Source organism: Anomaloglossus baeobatrachus, chromosome 1 (genome assembly GCF_048569485.1).
Source record: "Anomaloglossus baeobatrachus isolate aAnoBae1 chromosome 1, aAnoBae1.hap1, whole genome shotgun sequence".
Taxonomy (NCBI): Eukaryota; Metazoa; Chordata; class Amphibia; order Anura; family Aromobatidae; genus Anomaloglossus; species Anomaloglossus baeobatrachus.
Genome location: NC_134353.1, coordinates 202,182,799 through 202,198,017, shown reverse-complemented (window position 1 = coordinate 202,198,017; position 15,219 = coordinate 202,182,799). Strand labels below are relative to the sequence as shown.

The window sequence follows — 15,219 nt, the reverse complement described above, 5'->3', positions numbered from 1 at the left end:
CCGAGGACCAGCTGTGCAGAGAATACGCGGCAACAATTACTTTGAATATGGCGGATGCCATACGTACCGGAGAAACGCCCCAAAAAAACGGAACACGGACCTGAAAAACGGACCGTGTCACACAGACGTTTTTTATGCGGAAGTGTGTTTTAGGCCTAAGCGACGCTCCAGCGATCCCACCAGCAACCTGACCTGGCAGGGATCGCTGGAGCATCGCTACACGGGTTGCTGGTGAGCTGTCACACAGGCAGATCTCACCAGCAACCAGTGACCAGCCCCCAGCCAGCAGCGACGCGTGGAAGCGATGCTGCGCTTGGTAACTAAGGTAAATATCGGGTAACCAAGCCGATATTTACCTTGGTTACCAGCGCATACCGCTTAGCGCTGGCTCCCTGCACTGCTAGCCAGAGTACACATCGGGTTAATTACCCGATGTGTAGTCTGGCTATGTGTGCAGGGAGCAGGGAGCCGGCACTGACAGCGTGAGAGCGGCGGATGCTGGTAACGAAGGTAAATATCGGGTAACCAAGGAAAGGGCTTCTTGGTTACCCGATATTTACCTTTGTTACCAGCGTCCGCAGACGCCGGCTCCCTGCTCACTGCACATTCAGTTGTTGCTCTCTCGCTGTCACACACAGCGATGTGCGCTTCACAGCGGGACAGCAACAACTAAAAACTGGTCCAGGACATTTAGCAACAACCAGCGACCTCACAGCAGGGGCCGGGTTGTTGCTGGATGTCACACACAGCAACATCGCTAGCAACATCGCTGTTGCATCACAAAAGTCGTGCCTCAGCAGCGATGTCACTAGCGATGTTGCTTAGTGAGACGTGGCCTTTAGTATGAGTCTCCAGAAATCACTAATTAACAAGGTGTTTGAAGTTGCACTAACAAACAAAAGTGTCACCCTCTTCTAGTGAAGGCTTAGGCTATGTGCGCACAGTGCGTTTTTCGCGGCGTTTTTGCGCATTTTTCGTGTGCGTTTTTGGCCTCAAAACTGCAGGACTTTGCTTCCCCAGCAAAGTCTATGAGATTTCATTTTTGCTGTCCGCATACATCTGGTTTTTTTTTACCTGCGTTTTTGAGTTAAAAAAAAAAAAATGGACATGTCAGTTCTTTCCTGCGTTTTTCTGCGTTTTCCCCCCATGCAATGCATTGGAAAAACGCAGCAAAACGCAGAGATCAAAAACGCAGCAAAACGCAGCCAAAAACGCACCAAATCGTGGCAAAAACGCATGCGTTTTTTGATGCGTTTTTCGACGCAGGTGCGTTTTTGTGTGTTTTTAGCGGCCAAAAACGCACAAAAACGCAGCGTCAAAAAGACGCAGTGTGCGAACCTAGCCTTAAAATTTGACACCTGTCTCAGGCTGGGATGTTAGATAACAATCCATGGCTCCAGAGAGGTGTTAAATTGTTCAATACACATTTGTCTCCTTATAGGAAGTAGACAAATTCAATACAACACACTCTGTTTTAAATTTAAAGATGAACAAAAGGTTATCTTTAATCACTGGTTGCTGAATTATGGTTTAATGTGATTGGTCATAGTACCTGTATATTTACAGGACCCACCCTGTAAGCTAGGTCTACCATTAGCTACTGGTAGTTCTCTGTTTCCTTCTTCCTATTTTGGCATTTGGACCTACTGAATTTCTTGAGGGAGACTCATTCTTCATCTTCAAGTCCATTCTACAGAACAGTGAAGATGGCCTCTGCTAACCGCAATCTCCTTGTCTGCAAAACATGCGGGAAACTTCAGGACAAGCTATCAGTACATCTTCGCAAAATTTGCTAAAAAACTGCAGATGAAACACAGATAATGCAAACTGTTGAAGAAGCAAAGGAAAACATACAGAAACTGGTGAAAACTTTGAGCATTGTCTCATATGATTCTCTTAATTTCAAGAATAGCAAGTTTTCTGACCCACATGACTTCTTTGCAGACTTCTTAGCGCGTCGTGGCTGCATTATCGAGAATAATCCTTCTGAAAAGTAATTTTTTTCTATATTTATTGTAATTATTTTAAGTTTAAGTAGGTATGCTGAATGGATTTTCCAATAGCATATGTATACATGTATCTCCCTAATGGGTACAGGATCCCATGTAAAATTAGAGACATTGTAAAGCGCTGCAAAATATGTTGGCACTATATGAATAAATAATTATTATTTGCATGTAGATATATGTAGACACATATATTATACAGGCTGAACATTTTATATATATCATATTTCTAATATATGCACTGAAATTAGACCGGTTATTCAATGAATTCTGGAATGTGCTTATATATATATATATATATATATAAATATATATATATATATATATATTAACTAGCATATACAATATATGATAAAATAAATAAATCTTTATTTTTATATAGCGCTCACATATTTCACAGCCCTTTACATACATTAAGAACACTGTTCCCATTGGGCACACAATCTAAGGTCCGTATCACTATGTCTTTGTGGTATGGGAGGAAGCTGGAGAGCCCACTAAACCCAAGTAAACACAGGGCGAACATACAAACTCCTTGCAGATTGTCTTTGGTGGGATTTGAACCCAGGTCCCCAACGCTGCAAGACTGCAGTGCTAACCACTGAGCCACCATTGTCATCCCAGTGATATATAGTGACACTGCTTGGTAAGCTGAATATATTTTTATACAAATTAATTAATAAATAATTTTGTGGTATATTGTTAGGCAATCTTCTGATGAAGTAAGCAGCTCTGATGATGAAGATCATGAAGACACTGGGTAAGGTTTTTTTCCTGTAAAAGTCCGAACACTAGGGATGAGCAAACGCCAAGTTTGGGATTCATACCGAATATCATGTGTCTGGGGACCAGAACCCAAGTACCGACTTCTCCAGGAAGTCTGTATAAAAGATTGTTGGTCTGGCCCCGGACACCATCTACTCGCATAGTTTATACTTACCGTAAAAATTCCAGTGTCCATAACAATCTTCAGATCTTCCTTTACCTCCAATCCTTCAACGCCTTCTTTAATGGCCATCCGCCAGAAAATATTCTTACTGTACCTGTGCAGTCTCCCACAAAATGGCAGCACTGCCATTTTGCAAGAAACAGCGGCATAGCAGTTATTCACAAAATGGAGGCGCCACCATTTTTTTAAATACTGCGCAAGCTAAGTATGCAGGCTGTCCCATGTGACTGGGATGTTGGAATCCCAGTCATGTGAAATGGACGTCAGCGCCTTATGCCTGCTTTACACTAGTCGATCTATCGTGCGATAGCACGATCGATCGTACCCGTCCCCGTCGTTTTTGCGTCACGGGCAAATCGCTGCCTGTGGCGCACAAACTCGTTTAACCCCCGTCACACGTACTTACCTTCCAGATGACCTCGCTGTGGGCGATGAGCGTCCAATTCCTGGAGTGGGAGGAACGTTCGGCGACACAGTGACGTCACACGGCAGCCGGCCAAATGAAGCAGAGGGGCGGAGATGAGTGGGATGTAAACATCCCGTCCACCTCCTTCCTTCCACATAGCCGGCAGGAGCCGCAGGACGCAGGTAAGCTGCTGTTCATCGTTCCCGTGGTGTCACACGGAGCAACGTGTGATGCCACGGAAACGATGAACAACCGCCGCCATTTTAATTAAACAATTTTATGAAACCTAGCGACGAGTACACGACTCACGATTTGTGAGCGATACTGCGTTGCTAGGAGGTGCTACACGAGACGACATCGTGTACGATGCCGCATGTGTGTCACGAAAACCGTGACCCCGACGATGCATCGCACGATCAGTCATCTCGTGTAAAGCCCGCATAAGTCAGATAATCGGGATGCCGGTGTCCCAGTCATGTTGAACGGCCTACATATTGCACCTGCAAATTATTCAACAAAATGGCGGTGCCACCATTTTGTGTTATGCCAGCGTCACACGGTACGATATATCATGCGATATGTCGGCGGGGTCACGGAATTCGTGACAAACATCCGGCATCGTTAGAGATGTCGTACCGTGTGACACCTCCGAACGACTATGAACAAGCAAAAATGCTCACCTTATCGTTGCTTGTTGACACGTCGTTCATTTTCAAAATGTCGGTCCTCCTTCTGTGCTCTGTTGTTCATCGTTCCCGTAGCAGCACACATTGCTCCGTGTGACACCCCGGGAACGATGAACACAGCTTACCTGCATCCCGCCGGCAATGCGGAAGGAAGGAGGCGGGCGGGACGTTATGTCCCGCTCATCTCCGCCCCTCCGCTACTATTGGGCGGCCGCTGTGACGCCGAACATCCCTCCCACTTCAGGAAGAGGATGTTTGCCGCCCACATCGAGGTCATCCGGGAAGTAAGTATGTGGGACGGGGGTTAACGACTTTGTGCGCCATGGGCAACTAATTGCCCGCGACGCTCAAATGACAGGGTCGGGTATGATCGCTCGTGCGATCGTACGATGGATCATACCGTGTGACGCCAGCATAAGTCTTCGCAGTAGCAGTATTCAACCAAGTGTCAGCACCACTATTTTGTGAAAGACTACACATGCGCAGTCAGCAGAATGTCCGGCGCCCAGCCTAGGAAGAAGAGAGCAAAGATGCCGAGATGACGTTTGACCGGATGAATATTTTTATTAAACTTTTTTGTGTCCCACTGCATTCCTATGGAGTCCAGGTTGGGGTCAAGTCAAGGTCCTGATCATGTCTTTTTTTTTGGGTTTGGATGCCGATGATGAATCCGAATATTCACAGGTTTGCTTATCCCTATGTAACACTTATAATTGGGATTTGGTAGAAGAACGTCTGGTGGTAGTGTAATAACATTTTTTCTGCCTATTTCAGGATGAGGTCCACCCTCCGGAAGAATCTGGCTGAGGCTGGGATTTACAAAATGCATGACCTTGACTCCACAGTGATGGAAAGCTTCAAAAAGTATTTGAGCAATGACTTTACCAAATCAAGCATAAGGAGGATGGTAAATATATAACTTTAAGTTGAATGTATTTGATATACCTGCCCTGCACATTCTCTCTCTAAGGGGTGCTTCACACACAGCGAGCTCACTGCCAAGATCGCTGCTGAGTCACGCTTTTTGTGACGCAGCAGTGACCTCATTAGCGATCTCGCTGTGTGTGACAATGAGCAGCGATCTGGCCCCTGCTGCGAGATCGCTGCTCGTTACACACAGCCCTGGTTCGTTTTCTTCAAAGGCGCTCTCCCACTGTGACACACAGATCGCTGTGTGTGACAGCGAGAGAGCGACAAATGAAGCGAGCAGGGAGCAGGAGCCGGCGTCTGACAGCTGAGGTAAGCTTGTAACCAAGATAAACATCGGGTAACCAAGGTGGTTACCCGATATTTACTTTAGTTACCAGCCTCTGCAGCTCTCACGCTGCCTGTGCTGCCGGCTCAGGCTCTCTGCACATGTAGCTGCTGTACACATCGGGTTAATTAACCCGATGTGTACAGCAGCTAGGAGAGCAAGGAGCCAGCGCTAAGCAGTGTGCGCGGCTCCCTGCTCTCTGCACATGTAGCTGCATTACACATCGGGTTAATTAACTCGATGTGTACTGTAGCTAGGAGAGCAAGGAGCCAGCGCTCTCAGTGTGCGCGGCTCCCTGCTCCCTGCACACACAGCTAAGCGGTGTGCGCTGGTAACTAATGTAAACATCGGGTAACCATACCCAATGTTTACCTTAGTTACCAGTCTCCACAGCTTCCAGACGGCGGCTCCGTGCAAGCGCAGCGTCGCTTGCACGTCGCTGCTGGCTGGGGGCTGTTCACTGGTCGCTGGTGAGATCTGCCTGTTTGACAGCTCACCAGCGACCATGTAGCGATGCAGCAGCGATCCTGACCAGGTCAGATCGCTGGTCGGATCGCTGCTGCATCGCTAAGTGTGAAGGTACCCTAAATCATATGTATGAGTTTAATTTTAGATGGAAAATGTTGCTCGTTATCTTCACTTCATGAACTCAGAGGACATCTCTATTCAATTTTTGAAAGACCTGGAGAAGACAAAAAAGTTTATTAGCACCTATTCTAAGCTAAAGACTTCTAGCAGCACTTTGAAAAGCTATCTTAATCATATTCAGCAATTCACTAAGTTTGTAAGCTCTGAAAATTTTCCAAACAAACTTGATGAAAACATAAATCAGGCTGCTGAGGCATTTTTAAAAGGAGTTAAAGAAATGTATAGGGAGATCAACCGGGAGTTTCGCAAAGAAAGTAAAAATGGGTAAGTAGCGCTCAGTTTTACACTGTAGAATTTTGGATTTATGATGCTGTGGTTATAGAAAATCCAATCTTCACTAAAAATGTTTTCTCTTACATAGGTTGCATCTTGACTCCAATCAGAGGACTCCTTTTGATTGTCACAATGTTCTGAGGGTGGCAAAACCCCATGTTTTGAATATTTTTAAAGTTGCAGAGTCAGGTATCCTACTTGAAGATAAGGAAAAGATGCAAGTATGTTATTACCTTCAGGCTGTGCTGATGTTAAAACATCTTACCAAGCCATCTGTTACTAAAAATCTGATGGTAAGGTTCTAATTCTTTATTCATCTCAAAAACTGTTGATAAACATCTAGTTTTGCCTTATCAAATTCTTGTTTTTTTCTATAACAGGTAAAAGACTGGCTTGAGAAGAAGGTATCCAACTCCTCCGATGGCCAGAAAGCAACATATATATCTACATCACAGAATATTATTGTGCTGCATGATGAAGATGAGCATGTAAGTGTAAACAAATATATTTACTTTGTTGTATGTTCTTTATTATGTTAAACTAAGCAAATCCTTAACACAATCTTTGCTTGACAGCTATTCGAAATATACTTCAAATTTATTAGACCAACTCTGCTGAAAAAGAATTCAAAAATGGTCAACCATTTTTTTGTGACATTAAAAGGACAACCTATTACGAATTCTGGGAAGGACTTGGAAAGGCTCCATGAGAAGTAAGTGAACAGTAGGAATAGTTGAAAAGACAGCCTCTTCATCAGGCAGAGTATAACACATAATTTGAGGAGTCCATATTATACACAGGACATAGAATAGAGCAGCAAATAAGACAAGTGACGTGAAGCAGAACGATCAATATGGGAAGAGGACAAACATCAGTATGGCAAGGGGATAAACTGCCACAACTAAGTGACATGAAGCAGAATTGTCTTATTTCCTGCTCCATCTATGTCCTGTTGTGTACAATATGTGATTTCATATTCTGTGTTATACCATGCCTGATGAAGAGACCTGAGTAGTCTCAAAAGCTTGCTATTTATAACCATCTTTTCAGTTAGCCATTAAAAGGTATCAACCAATGAAGACTTTCAGTTCATTTTAAACTTTTTTCTATCTACTGGCTAACACGGTACAAAGGTATATTTTCCTTAAAAAATATTTTAGTGTAGGACTGCCCCAAATGAGATTTGCCGTGACGTGGCGGGGTAGCTCAAGAAATTACAATTTTTTGCCAAAAATCTCAAAATTTTTATAATAAGTACAGTTTGGAATTTTTAGTGCTGAAGTGCACATTTAGTGCTGGCTTTTTGTTTTTTCTTCATATATTTTTCCTTGTTGCAGTTGTTAATTTATTGCTGTTTCAACACATATTACAGTATATCACACAGCAAACAGACACTTATTGCCAGCCTATGCATTTTGAATCTTAGTCTAAGGGGTACTTTGCACACTAGAATATCACTAGCCGATGATAGCAATACCGAGTGCGATAGTACCCGCCCCCGTCGCAAATGCGATATCTTGTGATAGCTGCCGTAGTGAACATTATCGCTACGGCAGCTTCACACGCACTTACCTGCCCTGCGACATCGCTCTGGCCGGCGACCTGCCTCCTTGCTAAAGGGGGCAGGTCGCGTGGCGCCACAGCGATGTCACACGGCAGGCGGCCAATAGAAGCGGAGGGGCGGAGATGAGCGGGATGTGAACATCCCGCCCACCTCCTTCCTTCCTCATTGCATGCAGGACGCAAGTAAGGAGATGTTCCTTGCTCCTGCGGCTTCATACACAGCGATGTGTGCTGCCGCAGGAATGAGGAACAACATCGTACCTGTCGCTGCCGCGAAATTATGGAAATGACCGACACTACACAGATCACCGATTTTTGACGCTTTTGCGATCGTTTATTGGTGCATCTAGGCTTTACACGTTGCAACGTCGTTACCGGCGCTGGATGAGCATCACTTTCAATTTGACCCCGGTGATATCGCAGTAGCTATGTTGCAACGTGCAAAGTACCCCTAAGAGTCAAAACACGTAGGCGGCAAGAGTGGGTCTTTTGCTGTGCATTGCACTGTAACATGTATTGAAATAGCAATAAATTACCAACTGCACCAAGAAACTAACAATTGTACACTAAGAGGTGGTGATTGCCCATGCTTCAGAACAGGATGGTCTGAATTGGTATGTTGAGTTATAGTACTGAGGTAAGACATGTTGCTTGAACATTAGAAATAAAGTGCTTACTTGTGTGTGGTTTTTAATAGCAGTCATGTCTTTTTTTTCTAGATTTCAACAACCTTTGGTGACAGCAAAAGAGGCAAAAGCTGTTTTAACCAGATGGGCACTTGAACACCTTTCTGAGGAAGATAGAGAACTTGCTAACACCTATATCAACCATTCCAATCAACAAGAAGGAATTACCATTTTGAATTTGATCAATGGCATGCTTATTGTAACAACATTGTTGGGTGATGGTAGAGGAGAGAGCTCAAGGTAAAGGTCCAGTCACACTAAGCAACTTACCAGCGATCCCAACAACGATAGGGATCGCTGGTAAGTTGCTAGGAGGTTGCTGGTGAGCTGTCACACTGCGACGCTCCAGCGATCCCACCAGCAACCTGACCTGGCAGGGATCGCTGGAGCGTGGCTACACGAGTTGCTGGTGAGCTCACCAGCAACCAGTGTCCAGCCACACGTGCAGAGAGCAGGGAGCAGCGCACACTGAGCGCTGGCTCCTTGCTCTCCTAGTTACAGCACACATCGGGTTAATTACCTGATGTGTGCTGCAGCTAATGTGCACAGAGCAGGGAGCAGCGCACACTGCTTAGCGCTGGCTCCTTGCTCTCCTAGCTACAGCACACATCGGGTTAATTAACCCGATGTGTCCTGCAGCTACATGTTTACAGAGCAGGAGCCGGCACTGACAGTGAGAGCGGCTGAGGCTGGTATCAAAGGTAAATATCGGGTAACCAAGGACAGGGCTTCTTGGTTACCCGATGTTTACATTGGTTACCAGCCTCTGCAGAAGCCGGCTCCTGCTGTCTGCACATTTAGTTGTTGCTGTCTCGCTGTCACACACAGCGATCTGTGCTTCACAGCGGGACAGCAACAACTAAAAAATGGCCCAGGACATTCAGCAACAACCAACGACCTCACAGCAGGGGCCAGGTTGTTGCTGGATGTCACACACAGCAACATCGCTAGCAACGTCACAAAAGTTGTTCGTTAGCAGCGATGTTGCTAGCGATGTTGCTTAGTGTGACGGGGCCTTAAGAGTCTTAACCCCAGTCATGGGCAGCCCCGCCACTCAACTTAATAAAAATGGATCTAAGCAATAATGCTTTATGGAATATGGTTGGTCAATTAGTTTATCAGTACCATTAAGAGTATAAATTAATAAAGTTGTCTAATTCCACAGATATCCAGTGAGTAAGAAGAGGAAGAGGACAGCAGAAAGAATACACCAAGGAGAAGATGGAGAAGATGATGAAATGGAAGAAGAAAGAATCCCTGCAGGAGAGCAACTTGATCAAAAAGATGAATGCTTCAAGAAACTCCTTGAAAAGTACCCAATTCAACTAAATGAGCACGTTCCATCATTAACCATGTGCAAATCAATCAGCCAGACTACTGCACAGCACTGCCAAGACAAATGGAGGCGAGCACAGTACAAGAGTCGGATAGAAGATGTCATTGGTACATTTTTTGTTTCATTGCCAATCTGTATAAGTTTTTGGCATTTTATTCATATGCATAAATGCTTATTAAAATTTATATATTTTTTTTTCTTAGAACACTTCAGGCATCCTCCAACAAAGGACCAGTTGGCGGCCTACATTGACAGACAAAACTGGACAAGCAACATACCACGTTTACAAAATGTTGAGTTGTTCTTTAGACCCCACAAAATAAGAGGAAAAGAAGACAACAACAATTATAAACAACATGGTTAGATCACAGGAGTGGAGTGGACTGGTAATTGTGGAAGATGAAACAAAAGGGGGGCTATGGAGTGAAGACCAGTCAGTCCTTTAAAAAAGGATATATTGTGTGTGACTATCATGGAGTTTTGATGGATGGAAGAGAAGGTGAAAAACTACAACAAACACTTACGAAAGACAAATGTTACATCTACTTCTTTTCAGAAAAAGGAAGTAAATGCTGCATAAATGCCACATATGCTCCCTGCATTTGCCACCCTGATATGCCATCCAGATTTGGAAGAATAATGAATCATTCCCGCAAAAAGGACAATGTGAAGCCTATACTGACATACCTGTCAGAAGACATGTCACCAATAATTTTCTTTGTGGCTAAAAAAAAATCCCACCAGGAGCCGAACTATTTTTTGACTATGGCGTTAAAAGAAGAGAATTTGGAGAAGGAGCTGAATTGGATTGGTTGGATACCTAATTTTACATTATTTTGTCACTAATTTCTTACTTATTTTAATATATTTTGTAGTTATTTTCAATAAAATACTATGCTCTTGCAATATTTCATATTTTTTTTAATTTGATTTAAAGTCAGCACCTTCTGGCAGAAAACTGCACCAAAAATGCATGCGGTTTTGGTGTGTGTTTTGTGCATTTTGGTGCATTTTTTCCCCATGCTTTATTAGGGAAGTCAATGGCTGGAAGGGCTAAAAAAGCACCAAAATGGCCCTGTGCACACACTGTGTTTTTTTACGCAGATTTTGATGCAAATTTGCCCAAAGAGAAAAACCTGTAGTTTGTCAATTGTTGGTGCATTTTTGGACCTCCCAGTCATTGACTTCACTAAAAAAAAAACCAGCACCAAAACTGCATGCATTTATTGGTGTGTTTTTGTGCCAGAAGGTGCAGAAAATATCATTGGGGCTCACAATCTAATTCCCCTATCTGTATGTCTTTTCAGTGTGAGAGGAAACCCACAAACTCCTTACAGATATTAGCCTTCATGGGACTTGAACCCAGGACACCAGCCCTGCAAGACTGCAGGGATAACCACTGAGCTACCATTAACTGCTATTAGCTGAGAAAATTAAAATAATTAAATGTGTTTTTTACAGATTAATTGATTTGTTATAACATGTTCCTCCATATATATCATTTTATGCCTGGATAAGTTTAATATTATATAACTTTCTGAGTTTGGCTGCAATTAATAACCTGTCATTATATTCCCGGTATAATATTCTTATGATATATTAAGTGGTGAATGGAACAGCCTTAGGCTGGTTTCACACTACGTCTTTTTAACATCCGTTGAAAACGTTATTTTAGCGGAAGTACGGATCTAGTGCAAATGCGTTTTCATTTCAATGCATTTGCAATGGACTCGCGTTAACATCCGTTCACCTGCGTTTGCGTGCGTTATAGTGCGGATCCGGTGACTTGCAGTTTTTTAACATGTTTCAAAAACGCTACTTGTAGCGTTTTTGAGCTGCGTCAAAATACTGCAAGTCACCGGATCCTGACTAAACAGCACGCGAACGCAGGTGAACGCTGGCGTGCTGATAGACAGGATCCTGCTTTTGTACTGAGCATGCCCAGAAAGTACTGAGCATGCCCAGAACCAGTCTCGCGTGATCTGTCTATCTCTCTACTCCCTCCCTCACCCTCTCTCTCTCTATCTATGTCTTTCCCCCTTCCTCCCCTTCCTCTCTCCGCCACCTGAGAGCTGCGGACACTCGTAACCAAGGTAAATATCGGGTAACCACTTCTCTTAGTTACCCGATGTTTACGTTGGTAACGTGTGCAGGCAGCCCTGCTCCTAGCAGCTGCAGACACTCGTAACCAAGATAAATATCGGGTATCCAAGGCCGATGTTTACCTTGGTTACCAGCGTCTGCAGCTGTCAGAAGCCGGCTCCCAGTCTAGTTCCCCTCACTCCCGATCACATGACTCCAATGCCCGCCGCTAAACATCCAGTGCAGGATCCTGCAAAATAACATATGCGTTTGCATACGTTATTTGCTGTAAAAGCAGGATCCGTACTTCCGCTAAAATAACGTTTTCAACGGATGTTAAAAAGACGTAGTGTGAAACCAGCCTTAATTGGCAGTTTATCCTGTCAATCGTAAAGACAACTAGAATTGACTCATGTTTCCAGTGGCCATTGCCTCTACAAGACAGATGAGAGCGTCCATTGCAGGGAGAGTCTGTGCCTAAATGATTGCATGTTTTGTTCACAGCGCTCCTATAGCCCATATAATAAGGTTATAGCTGATCACCTAAGCAACTGCTGATTAATATATAATAGTCTATGATGTGCGCTGAGTCACGTGAGGTGACTTTGAAAAATGTCTTGATTGTAAATGCGATGGTGCGAATTCCTTTAGCGGACATACACACACACATACGGTACATACATACATACACTTACTTTTATATATTAGATTTATTACACTTTTTCTTTCTTTCTTGTATGTTTCCCATTTTCAGACAAAATTCACAACATTGGTTTCATCACTTTTATAAAAATCCTACAAATGAGAGTTGAGCATTAAAATACTGTTAATCAGTTTTGGCTTTATTCGTACACTAACAGGTTGTGCCTGAAGTTAAACATTTTGAACATTTTGTAATGCAACAATTGGAAACATTTGAAATCGTCTCAAATTAATTGACGAGAGGTGAGGTTTCTCACGTAACACATAATAAAGTGCAGAAAAAAACCCATCTCCTGCACCTGTTTGGGTTTTCTAATGAAACAGCTCTATAGGTGAGCAAAAAAAAAGAATCCCATCCAGTTCAAAGGTGAAGCGCACTGAAGGCTGAGGCAACCAATATAAAGGTCAGTAGAAAAATCGAAATCCAGCTCAATCCTTGAAATATAGTGGATAAAATTCAACTTTTTAAACATCGAAACGCGTTGTTCTGAGCAAACTTATACTTTTGCTGTTTGTCCCTGATTTTTATGTATGAACAATAAAAGTTGAATTTTATCTACTATATTTCAAGGACTGTGCTGGATTTCTATTTTTCTACTGATTTGTAAAATTGAGTTGTAGGTGAGGTACAAATCTTCACATAACAGCAACCTATGGGTATCCAAACTAATTTAGAGAGGTTCATTTTAATTTTGTTTGGATACCCATAGGCTGCTGTTATGTGAAGATTTGTAAAAAAAAAAAAAATAATAATAAGCTCTGCCTCACTGAAAAACTTATGTGCCTCACCTGTAGACATCCTCCATCACAACACTCAATCAGGTGCAGATTCTTTTTAAATATTTTTTTTTGGACAATATTGTGTTGAGTGAGAAAACCTCACTTCACTTAATTTGAGATGAGGTGAGGTTCTTTAAATCTATTTGAATTACCCTTTATGTAATGTTTTGGCAGAAGTCTCTATGAAGGGAATATCATTACTTTTCACTAGCTCTTGACCAAACTATAAGGGTAATTCAAGAAAATTTGGAGAGGCTCATCACAACTTCTTGGATACCTGTGCACCAAGCTTGGAGAGGCTTTCCAAATCGACATACAATAACATGCCAAAACATTATTTATTTTTAAAAAATCTCATGCACCTGATTGTGTGTTGTGATGGCGCCATTCTCCAAGTGAAGAGCAGAGTTTTTCCGATGAGAAAGAGATTTTTTTTTTTACAAATTTGTACATAACAGAATCCTATGTGGGTATTCAGAGATGTCTTGCCAGCCTCTCCAGATTTTCTTGGATTCCCCATAGGATTCTGTTATATACAATCTTGTAAAAAAAGTTATTTCTCATCGCAAAAACTCTGCCCCTGACCTGAAGAATGTCTTCATTGCAAAACCCTATCGGGTGCAGGAGATTTTTTTATATTTAAATCTAAATATTTTTTGTCTCGGTGCACAGCTCTCAAAGAAGATGTGATGAGCCTCTCCACATTTTCTTGAACAGACTAATACCATGGGGTGTCTTTTACCCGGTTAATCTGTTCTATATACACAACAGTTTGGAATTTCAGGAAAGGCTTCCAAAGCCAATCCTCTTATAGTTTAAGAAAATGGAGAAAAAAATCTGGGTTATGAAATTTCCATAGAAAAACAATAAAACAATTAACAAAGAGAATCATGGTTTCATGGTAATTATTCTCAGTTCACGGCATAACTTAAGTCCACACATTGAGTTTGCGTTGTGCAGGCACACTGGCTGCAGTTTGACCTGCATTCTGCTGGATGGATAGCACTTCATTTAAAAGATGACACAACAATTCATTTTGGAGGATTTCTCATCAATTTCAATATTGATCTTCTCTTTGCGTTTGTGGATTTCACGAACCAAGGTGGAGAAGGCATCTTTAACCCCCTGTCTTGTTGCTGCAGAGGTCTCTATGAATGGCACATCTTCATGCTCCACTAGCACTAGAACTAGCTCTTTGTCTACTTTACATAATGGGAGGTCACATTTGTTACCAACTAATACCATGGGGACATCCTGAGAGTTTTTTATGTGGTGAATCTGGTTGATGTAACGAATGGCTTTTTCAAAAGACTTTCTGTCATTAATATCAAAGACACAGAGAAAGCCTTCCCCATTTTGCATGTACTGATCCCTCATGGCAATAAACTCCTCTGCACCTGCAGTGTCGACAATTTCCAGAACACATACTTCATGATCTATCACACACTGCTTTTGGTACAAATCCTCAATACTGGGAAGATACTCCTCAATAAAATGGCTACTGATGAACTGGATGGTCAGAGCACTTTTACCAACACCTACAGCTCCAACCACGGCTATCTTGTATAAAGTCATTTCCCTTGCACAGATCCTGTTGGACTGCTGACTTCCTAGGGACCCTGTGTCCGCCTGTAGCTTGCTCCTCCTCTCCTTGGTCTCCCCGATCGCTCTCCCCTGGGTCACAGCTCTTCAGAAGCGTCTATTCCAAGAAAATAACAAGAGAGAAAAAGCAACCGCACATGGATCAGATGCACACCAAAAGTATAAGATAAAATAGCCTTTATTGTATACCAATTTTAAAAACATTTAAAAAGGGGCAAAACATGCAAACAGCCAGAGGTGGAGGC

At 42.8% G+C, this 15,219-nt stretch overlaps 2 protein-coding genes across 2 annotated transcripts in view; one reads left to right on the top strand and one right to left on the bottom strand.

Annotated features, from left to right (window-relative positions):
- Positions 1 to 10,600, top strand: part of LOC142291179 (uncharacterized) — a 108,567-nt gene extending 97,967 nt beyond the window's left edge. Inside the window, exons 2-9 of the mRNA XM_075335506.1 lie at positions 2,713 to 2,766; positions 4,822 to 4,954; positions 6,312 to 6,516; positions 6,604 to 6,711; positions 6,799 to 6,935; positions 8,506 to 8,712; positions 9,638 to 9,915; positions 10,012 to 10,600. Of these exons, the coding sequence (XP_075191621.1) occupies positions 6,439 to 6,516; positions 6,604 to 6,711; positions 6,799 to 6,935; positions 8,506 to 8,712; positions 9,638 to 9,915; positions 10,012 to 10,172 (969 nt within the window). The 5' untranslated portion in view covers positions 2,713 to 2,766; positions 4,822 to 4,954; positions 6,312 to 6,438 and the 3' untranslated portion in view covers positions 10,173 to 10,600. The remainder of the gene's footprint in view (positions 1 to 2,712; positions 2,767 to 4,821; positions 4,955 to 6,311; positions 6,517 to 6,603; positions 6,712 to 6,798; positions 6,936 to 8,505; positions 8,713 to 9,637; positions 9,916 to 10,011) is intronic.
- Positions 10,601 to 14,383: 3,783 nt separating this feature from the next.
- On the bottom strand, positions 14,384 to 14,947 carry LOC142293917 (GTPase KRas-like). The gene has a single exon (XM_075337850.1). The coding sequence runs from the start codon at positions 14,945 to 14,947 to the stop codon at positions 14,384 to 14,386; it is 564 nt and encodes a 187-aa protein (XP_075193965.1).
- Between the last annotated feature and the right edge of the window lie 272 nt (positions 14,948 to 15,219).